At 40.8% G+C, this 18,046-nt stretch overlaps 1 protein-coding gene across 1 annotated transcript in view; it reads left to right on the top strand.

Moving 5' to 3' along the window:
* Positions 1–14,076, top strand: part of SCP2 (sterol carrier protein 2) — a 28,466-nt gene extending 14,390 nt beyond the window's left edge. Inside the window, exons 12-16 of the mRNA XM_082225666.1 lie at positions 4,591–4,744; positions 7,953–8,046; positions 10,373–10,502; positions 11,878–11,957; positions 13,016–14,076. Of these exons, the coding sequence (XP_082081792.1) occupies positions 4,591–4,744; positions 7,953–8,046; positions 10,373–10,502; positions 11,878–11,957; positions 13,016–13,111 (554 nt within the window). The 3' untranslated portion in view covers positions 13,112–14,076. The remainder of the gene's footprint in view (positions 1–4,590; positions 4,745–7,952; positions 8,047–10,372; positions 10,503–11,877; positions 11,958–13,015) is intronic.
* Positions 14,077–18,046: the final 3,970 nt, after the last annotated feature.

Here is an 18,046-nt window from a genome sequence, read left to right as displayed (position 1 = left end):
ATTTGCATATGGGAAACGTGTTTGTGTGTTACTTTGAGCCAGGTTTTTATTAGTCCTCCTTTTACTTGATTTAGAACAGTTGCCAGTAACTACTGGATTTGCTGATCTGCCATTTTGACAAGGCTGAATTGCAGAGATTTTGTTGCCTGCCATAGTCTCCAGGTATTCCTGAACTACAGTCCTATATTCTGTAACCTGGGAGTAAATCCCAGTGGGATTTCACTTGTGAGCAGGCATGGATCAAACTGCACTCTTAAATCACAGGGCCGGTAAATCCTTCTTTGGGTGGAGTCCAACGTAATGCTAAGTGAAAATTCCATCAATGCAATGATTTCTGCTTCTCTAGTGGATTTGCAGAGGGGCACACATTGAGGGCAAGGAAGTCCCCTGCACAAATGGGAATCCCTGCACTGACGAGAGGCAGTAATTGAATACCAACCTTTGTTTCTCCCTCTCCTGCTTTCATGGGTACAAGCATCTGCTTCTAGTAGGCTAGGGAGGAGGCAGGTTGAGTGTCTTGCCCTGGCAACTTGTGGACCAGATGACCTCCTTTGGACTGGGAGTGCTGCACAGGCTTCTGAATTATTCAGCTTTGTTCCATGCTTTAACACTTCATAAAAGTTAAAGGTAAAGGGACCGCTGACCATTGGGTCCAGTCACAGACAACTCTGGGGTTGCGGCGCTCATCTTGCTTTATTGGGCAAGGGAGCTGGCGTACAGCTTCCAGGTCATGTGGCCAGCAGGACTAAGCCACTTCTGGTGAACCAGAGCAGCGCATGAAAATGTCGTTTACCTTCCCACCGGAGCGGTGCCCATTTATCTACTTGCACTTTGAGGTGCTTTCGAACTGCTAGGTTGGCAGAAGCAGGGACCGAGTAACAGGAGCTCACCCCATCTTGGGGATTTGAACCGCCGACCTTCTGATCGGCAAGCCCTAGGCTCTGTGGTTTAACCCACAGCGCCACCCGCGTCCCTTCATTTATTAGCATTAATCCTTGCTGAGTGTCACTGAGAAATGCATCATGTCTCTTTCTGTCACAAGTCCACCCATGGAATGGCAGTGGGAAAAAACATTTCACACATCCGTGTTTGATGTTTTCATCCTAAACAGAAACTGATCTGCTTGCCAAAATTTTAGCATTTTGAAGCTCTTGCAAACTTTTCATCAAAAATGTGATGCTTTTTAGCAGATTTAAGCTGCCATTGTTTCAGGGAGAAAATCAGACAGTGGCCCAACTAGTTCAGTATTGTCTACACTGACTGAGAAGTCCACAGCTGGTTTATTAGTAAAGCACAGCCCATAATAGGAACTCAGAATGAACTGAAACATTGCAGATAATTTGTGACTTTTTGCATGAGTTTCAGCACAATGCTGATGTTTCTCCAGTTTCCATCCTATTCACCCTATTCATGGACATCATGGATGGATAAAGTTGTGCTTATTCTAGAGTCAATCCTGTTTTAAAGATTGCTGTAAGATGTGATTTGATTTTGTCTTGGAAAAACTTTCAAGACTTGGGACTCCTGTTGATTTAACTTAGATTGTTTATCATTTCTTCCACCGATTTTTGCAGTCATGAGCCCTGTGGAACGCTGTTCCTCAGGGTGGCTCACCAGCCACCAACACGGATATCCTTTTGGCCACAGGCAAAGATGCCACTTTTTCCCCAGGCATTTGAGTATTTTGTTTATCTTTACAGTGGTTGGTGGGGTATATATTCATCCTTTTGAGGGCTGTCTCTTGTGGTTAGACCTGTGGTTAGACCTGAGATAGAAGGGTTGTTGTTATGGCCAGATTACTGTGCTTTGCTTTTAATTAACTTGTTTTTCATATATTGCATATTTTTCTATTATTTGTAAGTTACTTTGAGACAGTGGTGTAAAGTGACTAACAACCTTAAACAGTGATAATAAAAATTGTAAAAATAATACTGGGAACTTTTTTTAAGAAAGCCAAGTTCTTAAAATTTAATAGGAACTTGTAGAAAGGTCTAAAGTAGAAATGTCACATTTTGCCCCCCTCCCCATTACTACAATAACTTAAATTTGGACATGGATCCTTTGGACTTGTGTGCTATAGTAGATTGCTGTCTACCTCCTCAATAAGCAATGCAGCCCTCTAATTTACTATCTGTTCTTTCAAAAGTGGTGGCAGGGATTTATCAGTTAAGTTATCAGCCCTTTAAAATATTGAACCATACATTTGAACAAGTTCGTTATGATCTCTGGCATGGAACAATTTTTTCTGTGCATCCTTACTGGGCCTCCTTGTAATCTGAACATTGAGGGCTAGAGTGTTAAGGGTGCCAAGGATTCTGCTGGTGTGCAGAAAGTTGGACTTCAGCCCTGCAGTTCTGTGCAAACAAGGGTTTGACAGAAGTTGCATAATTGTTTGGGCTGACTTCAGCATTGATCCTGGAGGGAGATCACTCTTTGGTCAGAGTGATGCAATCTCCTATGCTGTAGAAACTTTGTCACTCCACAACTTTTTACTGCTTAGTCTGTGTGCAGGAGGTGATCTTCCTCCACCTTCTTGAGCTAGTCTTTTGGCAACATCCTGAGAGCTAAGAGCTGCCCCTGAGAGATGGGACTTACAGCACACAGTAGCATCTTGACTGCTTTGTCATTATGGTTTGGTTTCTAGTCTTTATATTATAGTAGATATTCTCCACTTGTGTAGTTGAAGGTGGGGAACTGTGACCCTCTAGATGTTGTTGGATCCCAACTCTCATGGGAGTTGAAGTCCACTAACATCTGGAGGGCCACAGGTTTCCTATTCTGAAAGAGATCACATCCTGGCCAGGAATAAAGCTGGATGTCTTCAAGAAGCGATGGCCTAGTTTGTGAGCTACTATGAGAAGGCAGACTTGCTTTGGGTGTTCTAATAATTGCATTCTGGCTCCATAGGTGGTTCTTGGAAGGCAGCTATTTTATTTCCTCATTTGTCTTGGGAGAGGTGACTGTCTTACATCCTGCAAGGCGAACTTGAAAAGCTCTGGACTGACATTGGTGTAGCCTTGACTCTCTAATGGATCACAGTGGAAATTGAGCAGGCGCTGTGACACAGAATAGGATTTAGGAGTTTAGAAGGGATATCTGTGACATGTAGGGGGACTCTAAATGGACTGCACATATCCTGAACTTAGATCAAATTCAAGTCTCGAGTTTACAAAACAAACCTTTAAATGGGAAAATACATTGCAGCACTATTAACTGTGAAGGGGAGTACATGTTCAGCTGGCTGGCTTTTCCTGCCATTAGCAATTGATGGTGTGTTTTGCCATATAAACTAGCATAAATGGCCCTTGGGTTGATTGACACTTCATTATTGGAGTGCTTCTTGGCAGGGCCCGTGCCAGGGGTTGGCATGGCTGAGCACTTGGAAAGGCCCACACTTCTGCAAGGGGGTCTGTAGCCAAGAGTCCTTGCTGCTGCTTTTTCTCCTGCTTCCTCCCACCCTTATTGTAGCCCAGGGCAGGCAAGTGAATGAAGTATGGCAGTGAAGAGAAGGAGCGGCTGCACTCCCCTGATAACACACCCTCCAGTTTTCTTCCTAACAAATGACCAGGCAGCATTGGTGAGGGGGGTTGCAACAGGTGCCGGCAAGGAGGAAAGAGATGCAATGGGTGTGTCATATCTGAGGTTCCTGGACCACCACATCTCATTGCCAAGTTTCATTTACCCCTAAATAGCTGAAATGTGATCACAGCTGAAGTTAAGTGGCAGATCTATTGTTTGTAGCAAGGGTGGCTAAACTGTGGTGGCCCAGATTCCAGGGTAGCCAGTGCTCAGGGGTAGTGGAAGTTGCCGTTCAACTATGTATCTTGAGGACTACAAGCTTTGGAATTAATTTGTTTAAGAATCCAACCTAAGGAGACTGATAGGACGTCTTAGGAAAACAATGTATTAGCTAGGTTATATGCACTAGAGTTGCCTCGGTGTCATAAAAAATGCTTTCTAAAGAATACCCCGACTCCAAGCGTGCTGTGAGTCAGAAGGCTTGATTTCTGAGGAAAACTTTTAGAGGAAACTTTAAGCCATACAGAGGCTTTATTCAGAGTCTGTTTTTTCACTGGTGGTAGTGGTGATTTTTATTATGCATTCTTTTGTGGTTGTGTGTCTGAAATAAGCTGTTCTGAAATATGTGGCAAGAAGAGGCATCTATCTTAAAATTTTGAAGTTACTAAAAACTTGTTTGGAGGATTTTCTAAGACTTCCATCTGATGCACATTTAAGCTAGCAATGAAGCTCATTGAACAAAACAAGCTTACTTCTGAATAAACATGTACAGGCTTGGCTTTGAGCTCCAATATTTTAATAAACAGGAAAAATATACTACAATCCACCCTCACATGAAATTTGGAACGGCATTTTGTTTCCCAGTCACTCGGTATATATTGAAACATTTACTGTTTAAAGGTTTGTGTTAATAGCTGTTGCTTTAATGTATCTTTTAAGCATAAAGGATTCATTCTGATTGCTCAAACATTTGACCCACTTTCTTTTGCTTCCTCTCGGCTGGGCGTAATGAAACAGCATGATGCTCTTTTAATACAGCTTGATCTACATTCTCTGCATTTGATGCATTAGGTCTGGCTCAGTGTGCTGAACTCTGCTGGCAGCTAAGAGGAGAAGCCGGAAAGAGGCAGGTTCCCTGTGCAAAGGTTGCTTTGCAGCATAACTTGGGCCTTGGAGGTGCTGTGGTCATAACTCTGTACAGAATGGGCTTTCCTGAGGCTGCAAGGTGAGCTTTTAATTTTTGTGTGTGTGCACCCTCTTTTCCAGACCTATTATTTGTAATCTTACTCAGCTTATCTCATTTACTTTGAATATAGAATCGTATCCAGACAACTGCCATACAGAACTAAATAGTTTGAAATCCCATGTTCTGTTGCATGATATTGGTGGCTTATTTCTGCATATGTGTTCTGCTTTAACACCAAATTAATTAAACAAGGAGAAAGTTGGAGGTCCTTTTGTTTCTTTATAGCAGGCAGGATACTGCTTGTAAATACAAATCTGTGGCTCAGCATTTTATTTTTTTAGGGCCAGCTACTCTGGTTTCTTCAGCCACTGGAAACTTTAATTGTGGTTTTGGTTATGGATAGAATTGCTGTGTCTTAATCATGTTCTCTGAAGTCTGGTTCCATGTTGAAACAAGAAAACAAAAACTTAAAAGTAAACAACAGTTAAAGGAATGTGCAGAGCTGGCAGTTTCAAAACGATTTAGAAAACTAAAAACAGGCAGTGGAGACGAGGGCTATAAACTGTGCATGCTTTTTTTTTTTAAAGTCTCAATATTTCTGCATACATAGTAAGGAAATTGGCTTGCAAATTACTCACAGTTCACTGCCTGTGGGTTTCTGTTTTATTTGGCTGCTGAGAAGATTCAAATAACATCCTAAAGGTTCCACATTAAAAGCCATTAAAATTAGATTGCAGGAAATATACCTAAGCTTCATAAATTCTTTTGTAGATTTTCTTGCCGATAGTGAAGCAAGTCACAGGTGTTTGTCGCGTACTTTTACACTGCAACCTGGATTTTCCTCCTCCTGTATTCCAACTTGGGTTTTGTGGAGATTCAGTGGGATCTTGGAAATGTTTTTCAAGTCAAGTGAGAGCCACCCACGCTAGAAGATAAACTTCTTTAGAGACGTTTAATTCATATGAGCAAGAGTAAGAAACACTGATTGATTACTATCAAATTAATGAAAGGTTTCTTTGAGCGGAGGCTGTTTGGGTTTGGCTGTTTCAGGGTTGTAAAGCCCTTACGTGTGGGAGTAATTGCCAATCTTCAGCTGGCCTCTCCTAAGGACTCTCATATTTGCACTTTGTACACACTTCTGCACACTCACATGCACATTCATGCATGCACTCTGGTCTCCATTTTCATCTATAGATCTCTCGCTTTTAAAACTGGGTTTAACAATACACATAACACTGGATTTGCAGGCTTTCATTCCACAGAAGTGCTTTGCTGCTTTGCATTTTAGAGCAGAGGAACTTGCTCTTCAGCCCTCTGAAATGTTAATGCTGGAATCTATGCTAATAATTCTATTTATTAATTCACAAATGCTTCTCTTTTATAGCACAAATGTTGGAAGGCTTGGCTGCTCTATAGTTCATAGCAGGCTGCCCGAATAAGAACTGGCCTATGATACAAAATCAGTTCTTTTGATGCCCTATAATTTGTTTGTTTAGAAAACTTACACCCCACCCTTCTAATACATTTGCATTTTCCACCTTAACAACAATTAAAAATAAAAACAATTCCTTGAAATTGGAAATGGAACCAAGCTTAGCAGATAAAAACATTCCAAAATGAGGGTTTACGGTAAATAAACAAATCTACCAGAAATCTCCTTACTACAACAGGAAAATTTTAATTTTAAAACGACACTTGATCATCTAAGGTATTCCACAGTCTGGGCACTCAGCTACCAAGGTCTACCGGAAAAGCAAGCATGGAAGGGTTAAAAGAACGGCTGGGGAGCAGTTATAAGCTGGGGACTTGAAACCCAAAGATGTAGCATAGTGCCAGGATATTTCCTTGAAAGGTATGACGAAAACACTGAAAAGGTTGACCTACACATATAATGATGCTCACAGATTTGGATGGCTTTAAAAGAGGACAAATTTGTGGTATCTAAGGCTGTGTTCTTCCACTGTCAAAGGTAACCTGCATTTGAATACCTGTTGCTAAGATTCACAGTTGTGGAGAATGCTGTTGCAGTAAGGTCCTGGTTTTAGGCTTCCCATGGTCCTCTTTTTGGCCACTGAGAGAACAGGTTCGGGCCATTAGCCTGATCTATCATGACTGCTTTTATGTTCTGAGGCCACTATCTCCACGAGTAATGTTCTGGATTTTAAATAGTCCTGGGATCATATAATTGCTGAAGGCTCTTCATCATAGCACAATATATGGTGTTTCTCATGCTGAACTAGAAAAATGAACCTTTAAACGTTTGATGCATTTAGATTCTTTCCCAACATATATAATGCAATCTATCCTAAGATCTTGATATATTCCCCAAGGGTTTAGGATATATTGCATTTTCTCATCACAGCAATCCACTGAGGAAGATGAGGCTCAGAGATGGTGATTTGCCAAATGTGAATTTCAGACATCTAAATCAAGTGCTTTTTCAGAAGATAAAGTCAGTTAGATTTTGCTTGTATTGTAGCTGCCTCTGGCTATCTAATTGCAAAATCATGTTGTTAGATCTTCCCTGATTATGCAGCTTGGTTATGCAACTGAAGCTGGGAGTTAATAGCGGGTAATTAGGTGAGAGGTGACTTTGTTCCAGAGTTTCATTGTACACTTGCCATAATTACTATTTACTGTTAAAGTTACTATGCTGAGATTGATTACCTCTAGTAATTAGTCTAATCAATATAGAAAATTGGATTTCGCTTATGTGGTGTGAACAGACAGAATTGTGTGTCCCCACACCCAATATTGGTGTATTATTTTTTTCTCCAAAAAAGCAAAATACTCGTATTAGGGTGAAAGGAATATGCAAAATGCCTCTCTCATCTGTGTTTCTAGTGAGTGCAAGGGCAAGCACTTGAGAAATACCTCCCCATCCTTCTGAATTACAAGGATGATAGAAGCTCAGTTCCTTTTAATGTCCTCCCCCCCCCATGGGATTCTGGAGGAGTTTCAAAAACCCCAGCAGAATTTGATTATGTGACCCTTATTTGTTTGCATGTGGGCAATATTCTTAAAAAATATAAATGGAGTCATGGTTACCCCCTTACCACACTTCTTAGGTCATTTTAATTGTCTACCCACTTTATCACAGAGACATCTATGGTTCTTCAATTTGAAATAATTGAAAGAGATGACATTCCCATGCTTACACATGGGTACACAAAATACACTTTGGGGTGTGCGCTACAGTCGCTCAGGTAAGTTTAACAAATCTTTATGTGACTTTCTCCCATTTCAGGAATAGGCAAATCCAAGCTATTCCCACCAGGGCAGCTGTGGATGGGTTTAAGGCAGATTTTGTCTTCAAAGAAATTGAAAAGAAACTTCAAGAGGTATGTAAAGTAACAAAACATGTTTACGGAATAATTTTGCAAAGTTGCAGTTCATGTTTTGGCAAGGATTAATGGTAAAACATGCAAACAATTACTTTCCTTGAAACAAACTTGTTTGCCAATTATTGTTCCAGTTAGAAGTCAAATTAATAGTCAAGTTGAACATTTTTATTTCCAATGATTCCTTGCCCCCTTACCCACAAAACAGAAGGTTGTCCAAAGCAGGGCACAATTCTGTCCTAAGACAACAACATAGTGATTTTGTATTTAGTTAGATAATAGCTGACTGAGGCCTCTGACGTACAGCTTGAACTTTACAGCTTTTTTAAAAAAATTCAGCTGTTGCAACTTGTGCAATAGCAGGCATCATACTAAAATAACCCTTTGTGGGATTGAGTGTCACTAATCAATTTTGAAAGTATAAGTTTGGGAGGTATGGGAATTGGGTTATATGTGGAGAATTCAACTTTTGCCATGGGAGGGGCCCCATATAAAAGCATTTAGCCTACCCCTGCAGGCAGCTTCTTCACACACACACACACACACACACACACACACACACACACAGCATCTACAAAGAATCCCTCCTATTTTGCATATGCACATCTTGCTGCCATGAGAAGTATTTGACATGGTTGCATAGCTGCTGGATCCAGCTCCCCATCTTCCTACAGGCTAAACGAAAGGCAGACACCACCATGCACAAAAGTTGGGGGTAAGCTGTGTCCTCTGGCAGGCATTATGCGTTGACATAAAACCATTCTTCACATTCTTATCTATTATCCCTATTGTACTCCCCCTCCCCAGAGATTAAGCTTGCAAAATGCTATGTCAGGTATTTTGTCCATTATGAATTGGCCCTAGCAAATGGTTGCTTTGCAGATGGTAGTGAAGTTTCTCGTGGGTTCTCTAAGTTAGATTTCTCAAACAACTCTAGTTAGAATTCCAGTCCTGAGGCAGCAGCTTTATATAATGGTGGAGTCGCTTCTGCATCCATAGCTCAGTTGCTTACACCAGCCAGGGTGGAAGGGCAGACAAATCCTACCAGCCTTAAAGCTGGTGCCATGAATGTGTCTGATACCATCAGGCGATGAAGGCAGTGGGGCAAATGAGGATCCAGCAGATCTTGGGCTGGCTCAGTCTCTTCCCTGGGGCAAAGGAGGTTTGGATTGCAGCCTCAGCATGTCAGCAGCAATTCAAACTTAATTTCAGAGAGTTTGGTTGCTATTCTTTTTGTTCAAGCTCTGAACTCCCCTCTCCCCATAGCATATAAAAGAAAACAAGTATTAAGAGACCTCTGCACTTAATTTCTCCTATACTTAATTTCCACTGGTTTTGTAAGAGAAGCCCAACATTTAAAGTGCCACTTTGCATTGAAAAATGCTTTAAAACACCGGCCTCAAGTTGTTGGCATGTGTCAGTGTTTCCCTAGTTAATTTTCCAATTTATCTGGGGTATGCCAGCAATCTGATATGAACAGCTTGGGGGAAAGATTACATGGATTTTCCTAGGCTTAGAATTCAAATACTGGGAAAGCCTGCGATTTTTCCAATAAGAGAAGGAGGGGAAAACACTCAATAAGCAGTGTATGTAATGCTGTTTTTCAAACTTGGCACTTGGTAGAGCTTGTATACATTGCTTACGCCATCGCTCTGCATATCAAAAACCTGTAACGAAGAAGGAGGGTTCTAAAGCAACCTTCTCCGCTTGCATTCTCTGCCGTCATTGATTTAGCCTTATTCATGCCTGAGCATGAAATCTGGAGTTGGGAAATTAAGCAAAATAAATTGCTACCTGAGTGGTTTCAAGTTTAGCATAGAGGTCATAATGCAGATAACCAAATGCTTCACATGTTGCCTCAGAGCTAAATCCTGTTACGTTCCATGGGACTTGCTTCCTAGTATAGGAGTAGCCCATGTGGTGCTTTCCAGATGTTGGACTGCAAATGTGATCATCTTTGACCATTGGCCATGCTGTCCGGGGCTGATGGGAGTTGTAGTCCGACAACATCTGGAGGACACCATTTTGCCTACCGCTGCACTTGAAATTTGCAGGGGGTTGCACTGTCCATCTGCATTCCCTGCTGAGGTTTTGTTTTTGAAGAGGCTTCCATGGTACAACCTGCAAAGGGGGGGGGGGACTAGACTGCAGTTCAAGGACACAGAAACAAAAGTGCTTCTGGGCCCTGCAGACCATAAAAGAGCACATGGGGCAGTCCAAGCATGCAAACATTTAGCATGGTGTGGAAATACTTGATGCATTCTGTAAGTTGAAAATGCTGTTGGTTTTTCGTCTGTAATATATTATTGTTTCATGTTGATTGCAGGAAGGGGAACAGTATGTCAAGAAAATTGGTGGTATATTTGCCTTCAAAGTAAAAGAGGGCCCTGGAGGTAAAGAAGCAACTTGGGTGGTTGATGTGAAAAATGGTAAAGGCTGTGTGGATTTCGACTCAGGTCAGTACTGCTTTTGCCACCACAAAATATTAATATTTTATTGCAGTGTAAGGTAATACTACTTTAAGTACTGTAGGTTTGGTTGCAAAATGTTTAATTAAAGGGTGGCACGTGAGTAACAACTGTATATTAATTGTGCAAAAATAATCATTTGAAAAGAGCCAATACTGCTGTAGGGAAAGAAATATGTACTGCATTTTTTTCCATTGGACTTTGGATTGGGCCCCATTTATCAGGCGAAGATAAATGGCGATTTGCCCTTGGACATAGATCAGTTGCATTGCTCGAAAATGACATTGGCAAGATAGCATCTGTTCAAAGAACTCTCTGCAATCCATAAATGTTTATGCAATACATGTGGTTAAAGAGCAGCAAGAACAAGGTCTGCCTGTTCTATTAAATGCCAGTAAGGCTGCATTCCTATGTACACTTAACTAGGAAATTAATCCCATTTAGCAATCATGGAATCCTGTGGATGATACTGCTGTTAAACTAGTAATGAAAAGGTTTGAAGTGTGTTGTGGTTACTGCTGCAGATGAAACTGATATTGACACTCCTATCCTCCACAGCATTGCGAGATTTCAGTGGGTTCCAGGCACTTACCCCAGGGCCCATTTTCCCTTTGATCTTTATGTTATATGGTTTATTTACATATATATACAACTTAGTCTAGACTGTGGGAAAACAGCACTTTCACATGCCAAAGGGGTCCTGTACCTCCCATTGCTGCAGCCTTGAATTCCAAGAAGCTCCAACCATCATTCAGTCAAACCTTGATTAATTCTAACTTTCTGAACCCAAGAGTTACAGGTGACTTGCACCCACAAACTCTGGCATCCAGAACCTATAACAATGTAATGGTTTAGACCCAGAGTGTCCCTTTAGCAAGCTGCTTCTGTTCACAGGTGAGACTGAGATCCTACAGAGGCTTAGTAAGACCAAAGCCAGTTGAGTTTTGCATCCTGTTTTCCACCATGGCCAAGCAGATGCCCATGAAAAGCTCACAAGCAGGACGTCAGGGCTTTTCAGAGCAGTTTTTCAGGATACACAGGTGTCTGCAGGGGAGTGGAGAAATATGAGAGAATTGTGTTTTTCTCCCTCCCCACTTCCTCCAGCAGGAGGGTCCCATGAGTGGAGTTTCTGGATCCAAGTCAATGACAATATTTAAATGAGCTGAATTTTACAACTTGGCTTCTGTGGCTATGAATTGGCAGTATCAGCAATGTATGAAGCTAAGAGTGACTTCCTTGATAAGGGGAGCGGATCTGCATTAAGGCTTCTCTGTTAGAAAGCAAAATAACCTTAAAATAGTCCTTTAAAAATAAATAAATTTCCTGACCGTTTTGTTTCAAGTCATCTGTCCACTTTTTACAGATAAGAAAGCTGACTGTACAATTACAATGGCTGACGCCGATTTGCTGGCTCTGATGACTGGCAAGATGAATCCGCAGACAGTAAGTGAAATTCAGAGGAAGTGCTATTATCCTTCTAGTTTAATTGATCTGCAGGCTTATTTTATAGCAGAAAACTAATGAGAACAACCTGTGTTCCTTTTCCTCCCAAGTTCTTTAGACTGAATGATGGTTGACTTAATTCACCACCTGTTCACATCAGAATTGCTGCAGATGGGCAAACACAGGCTATTTTCATTAAAAGTGTTTCGAAAGCATTTGGCAAAGCACTTAGCTGGCAGTCACTTTTGTGCAGATGGAAATGTTCCTTTTTGAAAAGGCTTTTTTATTATTAGTTGGCTTGATTTACAACATTGTTTCTTCAGTATGAACAAACAGAAAATTCTCCCCTGAGGTCACTAATGCCAGTGATAGAACTCTGTGTGATTTCTGTCCAATAATGAAAACTGGTGGCAGTCAACATGGTGCCCTCTAGATCTTGGTGGACTTAAGTCCCATCATCCATGATTATTGGCCATGCTGGCTGGGGCTGATGGGAGTTGGAGTCCAACAACACCCGGAGGGCGCCATTTTGAACAGTGGAAGGGTTTCATCAGGTGTAGACAAACTAACAGCTTTTTCTCATTGGCTGCATTCATTCACACCTCATGGTAAGCCAAGTTTTGTTCGTGGGTTACTGATTGTGGTTTTTTTTTTTGGAGAAGCAAACCATGAGCACTGGTTTGCATGTCAGAGTTGGCCAAGGCCTGTAACTCAGTTGCAATTCAAGTGTTCAATAGTGCACCACTAGTTCACAGTAAGGGCATTGTTTATGTTCTACAATGACATGCAGAAGGGGTCATTGTGTATCTCAAAGTCATGTAGTCATCACAGATGACTATATGCAATTCTATAGGCACTTGATCTTTTTCTCCTTTTTCATATATGTTGTCTGTGGAAGGTTTTGCACGCATTTAGAGAAGGCAGTCTAAAATTTAAAATATTTTATGGCAGTCTCTCAGATTACTTGGATTTGAACTCGGAAGAAGTGATCCAAGGAGGAAAAATAAGAAGCATTTACTTGGAAAATGTAATTCAATCTCTTTTTAAATTTCTTCTAGGCTTTCTTTCAAGGCAAATTGAAGATTTCTGGGAACATGGGCATGGCTATGAAGCTACAGAACCTACAGCTTCAACCGGTCAAAGCTAAACTTTGAACCACCAACTTGAAGATGCAATTTAGATGTGAACAACGTGTTTAATATATATATATAAAAACTAAGCAGGAACTAGATGTTGGAAGTAGCATGGGACAGGTTTTCTGAATAGGTGTGATCAACTCTAGCTTTCCTGAGGCCTCTGTTCAATGGGAATTTTGGCACTGTGTTCCATAAATCAGCCTAAACGATCGCAAAGTGAATAAAATATTAGTTGTTGGCATAGCCTTTGACTGTTTATAATGGTCAACACCAGCATGATGTATAACAAGCCCTGATTTTATCTCACCTGAAACCATTTTTTTTAAAAAAAAACAATCTAAATCAAGGGATCAGCCTCCCATAAATTCTTGTGAAGTTTAAAAAGTAGGAAGAGTGATAGAGAATATCACCTGTTTGGCAAAACAATTCTTAAACAATTTCATTTGTATCTTAAGAATACTTCCATAGTAGCTCAAAGAAATACTTTTTTACTTTGGCTGGGATCCAGAGAACTATTTTAGGTAGGCCCTAGGGCTTGGACATACTCAAGTGAGGTCCTTCCTTCCTTCCTTCCTTCCTTCCTTCCTTCCTTCCTTCCTTTGAGTAACAGGCACACACACACGCCTGTCATATCAGACTGCTTTTGAAACACTACCTGGTTTCGAAGGTGGTATTGTGGGTGAATGCTGTAGAAACAGAACTCCAAAGCTCCCATAGGTAAGGAGAACTAGTTATATTGATTTCTTTGGATCCTAGCCTTCACTGAATAGAATTTCCAAATTCCCATATGAAGGGTTGTTTTATCATATTGGAAATCAGATGGTTCGCATTAATTGCAATAACATTTAATTGTAGTGCTTTCTCCGTAACATATGCTTACAAGGGTAAAGGGTAGCACTTTTTAAGCACTTGTTTGGTTTTAACTGTGCTATACAGAGTTCTGGAAACTGATGATTCTTTAATAAATTCATATATAAATACTATTCATTTTTAAGTCATTCTGTTTGGCAGTAATGTGTTCTGATTTGAAAGCTTCCATACTAAATTTAAATCGATTCTTCAGTTTGAGCTGGGGTTTTTTGGCAATTTTTATTTGATTATAACCGAGTGCACATTACATAGAAGTTGCATGGTTAAGATCAGATGACACTGGAATGTATGCAACATTTGGTTCAACAGACTGTTACTTTCGTGTTAGCATGGAAAGCCACTGCAGTGCTTTGTAGATTATGCAGGCCTCTGTGTTACAGTTCATGGAGTAGGCTGTTCAAAACTGAAACTGCATTGTAGGCCAGTGAAACAAGTTGCTTTTCCTTCTATTCTGCTCTAAACAGTAGCCCAGGGTCAGAAGTCAAATGCGTCTCTTAAATGTTATTCCACATTGAAATACCTCTGGAATCCCTAAGCATTTCTACATTCTGTGCTTTAGTAATCCTCTTGCCAAAAACATTTCCCTGCTGCTGCTCTGACAGGTGTGATGTGTATATATATCCTTTTTTAAATGCCTTTGCATTGTATAATTATGAGAATCTTGGAAAAAGAGAAACTGTACTCAGTAGTAGACTATATATTATGGTAAATTGGAAACAGATGTGTATAAACAGAATATGTGAGCATCCTGTTTCAGCAGAAAAATACCTGTCTTCATGTTAGGTAGCGAATGTAATGGACTCAGGAACCAGCTGTTTAGCATAGTTTAAATTGTATTTTTAGGCACCTGATAGCCATGTTCCATCTAAAGACACATGAACTTGAGACTAGGAAATGATTGAGTCTCCTCCTCTGTAATTTAATGGAAACATGGCTGGTTTTGTCACACAAATTCATATGTTATGATTCTGGTATCTGTATATCAGTGCAGAACTTGGTGTGAAGCAGCAGTAAGACCATGGCTTGGGATGCTGCTTAATGCATTACAGAACTAAGATGGCCACTTTTCTTAGGTTAAATTTGACCACACATTTTTGACCCTGGTAAATAACAATGGTGTCTTTATACCAACTGAAGTCAGATTCACATGAAGCTTGTGCCTCACATCTTTATTTCATTTTCTAGCCTCCTAAAATGATAATAGTGATGGGAACCCAACATGATGAAGTTCATGTGCCTCTAAGCACAAGCTTCAGGTTCCAAAATTTTAAGCTAGCAAAAGATCATTTTGATAATAATTTAACTTATAATTCAGTACAGCCCAGTCTTGCTTGGATTTTCTGTTATGCTCTGGTGGAATTAAAATTTGCTTAACTTGATATCCCCTTTAAATTATTATGAGATAGAGTTGAATACATGGGTATTATCAGCATAATTCTAGATTCTTTAAAAAATATAACTCTACCCTACCCTCTGGCATAGCTGCTTCCACGCAGCTAGCAAAGTACTAGTATTAGTATTAGTATTAATTTGCATCCTCGGGTGTCTTCCTTATAAAGAATGGTGTGAAACAGGGCTATGTTCTCAGCTCAACTCTTTATGTTCTTCTCCCTGTTGCTCTCCTATGTCTTCAGCTTGACTGAAGACGATGTGTACCTCTATTCTGTTCAACCTGGCATGTCCTCCATTCCAAGACAAAAGTGTGGCGGGTTCTTGTCCAAGAGATGTTGTTTACAGATCATGCAGCCTTGACAGAAGGAAGCTCCAAGGAGGCTTTTTAGAGACGCATCAACTGTTTTGCCCAAGCCTGCATGGAGTTCAGCCTCACGATCAGCCTGAGAAAGATGAACATTCTGGATCAGGATGTCACCAGCACTCCATGCATTATCATGGAAGACCACACATTTGAGATTTTGTTGTCCTGGGCTCCACCAGGACACCAACCTCTCCATCGATACTGAGTTGGACAAGCATACTGGATAGGCAGCTACAGCAATGGCTTGCCTCTCCAGAAGGGTATGGGAGAATGTGATGCCAATATCCAACACCAAGATGAAGGTCTACCATACTTCCATGTTGAGCACACTGCTTTATGGAAGTGAAATGTGGGGAGCTTACTCTTAGAAGCAATGTCTCAATGCCTTCCATATGCACTGCATCAGGAAGATTTTGGGCATCACAGGGTCTCAAACAAAGATACCCTCTCCCAAGCTCACATTCCCACCATGTTATCCGATGTCAGCTCAGACACAATACTGTACTGTACTTTGCAGTGAAAGCAGCTAATGTGTTTGGGCAACAGTGATTAAGTGGTAAGAGACTAAATATGAAGGTGTATGTACAGGTGCAGGCTTTCAGGCGCTTGGTATTGCTGAAGAGCAGACTGAATTATTTTGCTTAAAGCCGTGCACAGCTCTCGACAATCTAAACCTATGTTCACGTTAACCAGAGAAAACATAAGGAACCACTCACTGAGGTGCTTTCTACCTATACATTTTGAGGGGCAGAAACTGCATTTAATAAAGCTGGTAGAGCTTTTTTTTTTTTAATTCTGGCAAAACAAATTCTTGTAGATTTTTCTGATGGGGAGACCTTACTATGTCAAAGTCTAAAAGCTTCAAGTATAAGCTTTCTTTTCCTTTCAACATGTATGCTGATATGGTCACCAATATTTGAGTAAAAGCAGCTTTTAATGAAAAGCTATTCTTTCTGGTTGTGATAAAAGTGCCAACTTGGGTGTTAAAGCTACTCATTCAACAGGGACAAGTAAGATTTCCACATGTGGAAGACAAACACTGAAAACAAATCCCATGTAGTCTGGAACCAATTTGTGTAATCCTTCGCAAACACAAACAGATGTGCCACTTGTCCAGGCGGCACTAGAGTTTAGCTTGAAGTCTTTGTAACTTGTGAAAAGTGGCAGTTTAAAATGCTGGACCCCTTTGGCCTTGGTTGCGCCACAGCTTGGCATTCTGCTCTAAAGGTGTTGTAAAGGTGGTCAGTGTTGGTACAACAACTGTGGTAGAAGACCCATTCTCAACCTCAGAAAAATAGCATTATTCAGTCTGCCAAATAACCATCTTCTTCTCTTAATCCTATGTGGTAGAGACTTATGCACAGCAACCGATTATTGCCCACTTCACACATTAGGAAAGACTAATTCATTGCCTAACACATTTTTTGCAGCTCTGTAATGTGTCTTCCTTCCACACAATAAATCAGATGTAGTCATTTGCCCAGGAACTCAGCCAATTTCACACTAGCGCTCTTCAAGCATTCTGCAATCCGTTGGAAGAGAGGTTTCAGAACCCATTTGGTACTTGAGGTAGTGATATCGTCCCTGTTATAAACTTGTAAGACCTGTTGCCATGGCAGAAGCAAAAGTATGCAGCACAAACACTTTATGTATGCAAAATGAGAGGTGTGTTTAAAAAAAACAACTCTCAAGTAAACTAGGTGCTGTTGACTCAAAACTGACCATCAAAATACAGTGGAACCTCTGTTTTCGAACTTAATCTGTTCTGAAAGACAGTTCAACTTCTGAAACGTAAACTGAAAACACAATACGGAAGCCTCAATACAATAGGGAAACTTAAAACAGAAGCCGTGGCGCAAGTATGGCTTCAGAAAATCGTTCCAAAACTGGAGCAGTTCTGCGTTTTCGGCATTCAAAAGCTGAAACGTTCGACTAAGGAGATGTTCGACAACCAAGGTTCCACAGTATTAAATAATGGATGTAGGAAGCAGATAGAAATTTTGCTGTTCAAAATAAGGACAGTAGAATCCCAGAATAATCTTTATACCCTTTAAAGCCTCGGCTAGAACTTTGTGTAAGATGAGATGCTTATAGGAGGAAGCAAGGCTGGCCCACAACATTTTACTGCCTGAGGTAAAACAGAAATCATATAATGGCCCTGCCACCACTCCTTCCACACTTACATTATGCTCCTCGCTTTCTAGGCACAGGTCTGAGCACACACACCCCCAGCGCTTTCCCCACAAAAGCCTGCTCTTTAATGCTAAATCGGAACAAATGGCAATTCAGGTTTCCCAAAGTAAGTGCTCAGATGCAGCACTTTGCAG

This window comes from Podarcis vaucheri, assembly GCF_965113315.1.
Source record: "Podarcis vaucheri genome assembly, chromosome: 6".
In the NCBI taxonomy this organism is placed as follows: Eukaryota; Metazoa; Chordata; class Lepidosauria; order Squamata; family Lacertidae; genus Podarcis; species Podarcis vaucheri.
Note: the sequence above shows the minus strand (reverse complement) of the source record. Positions and strands in the feature narration are given on the sequence as shown.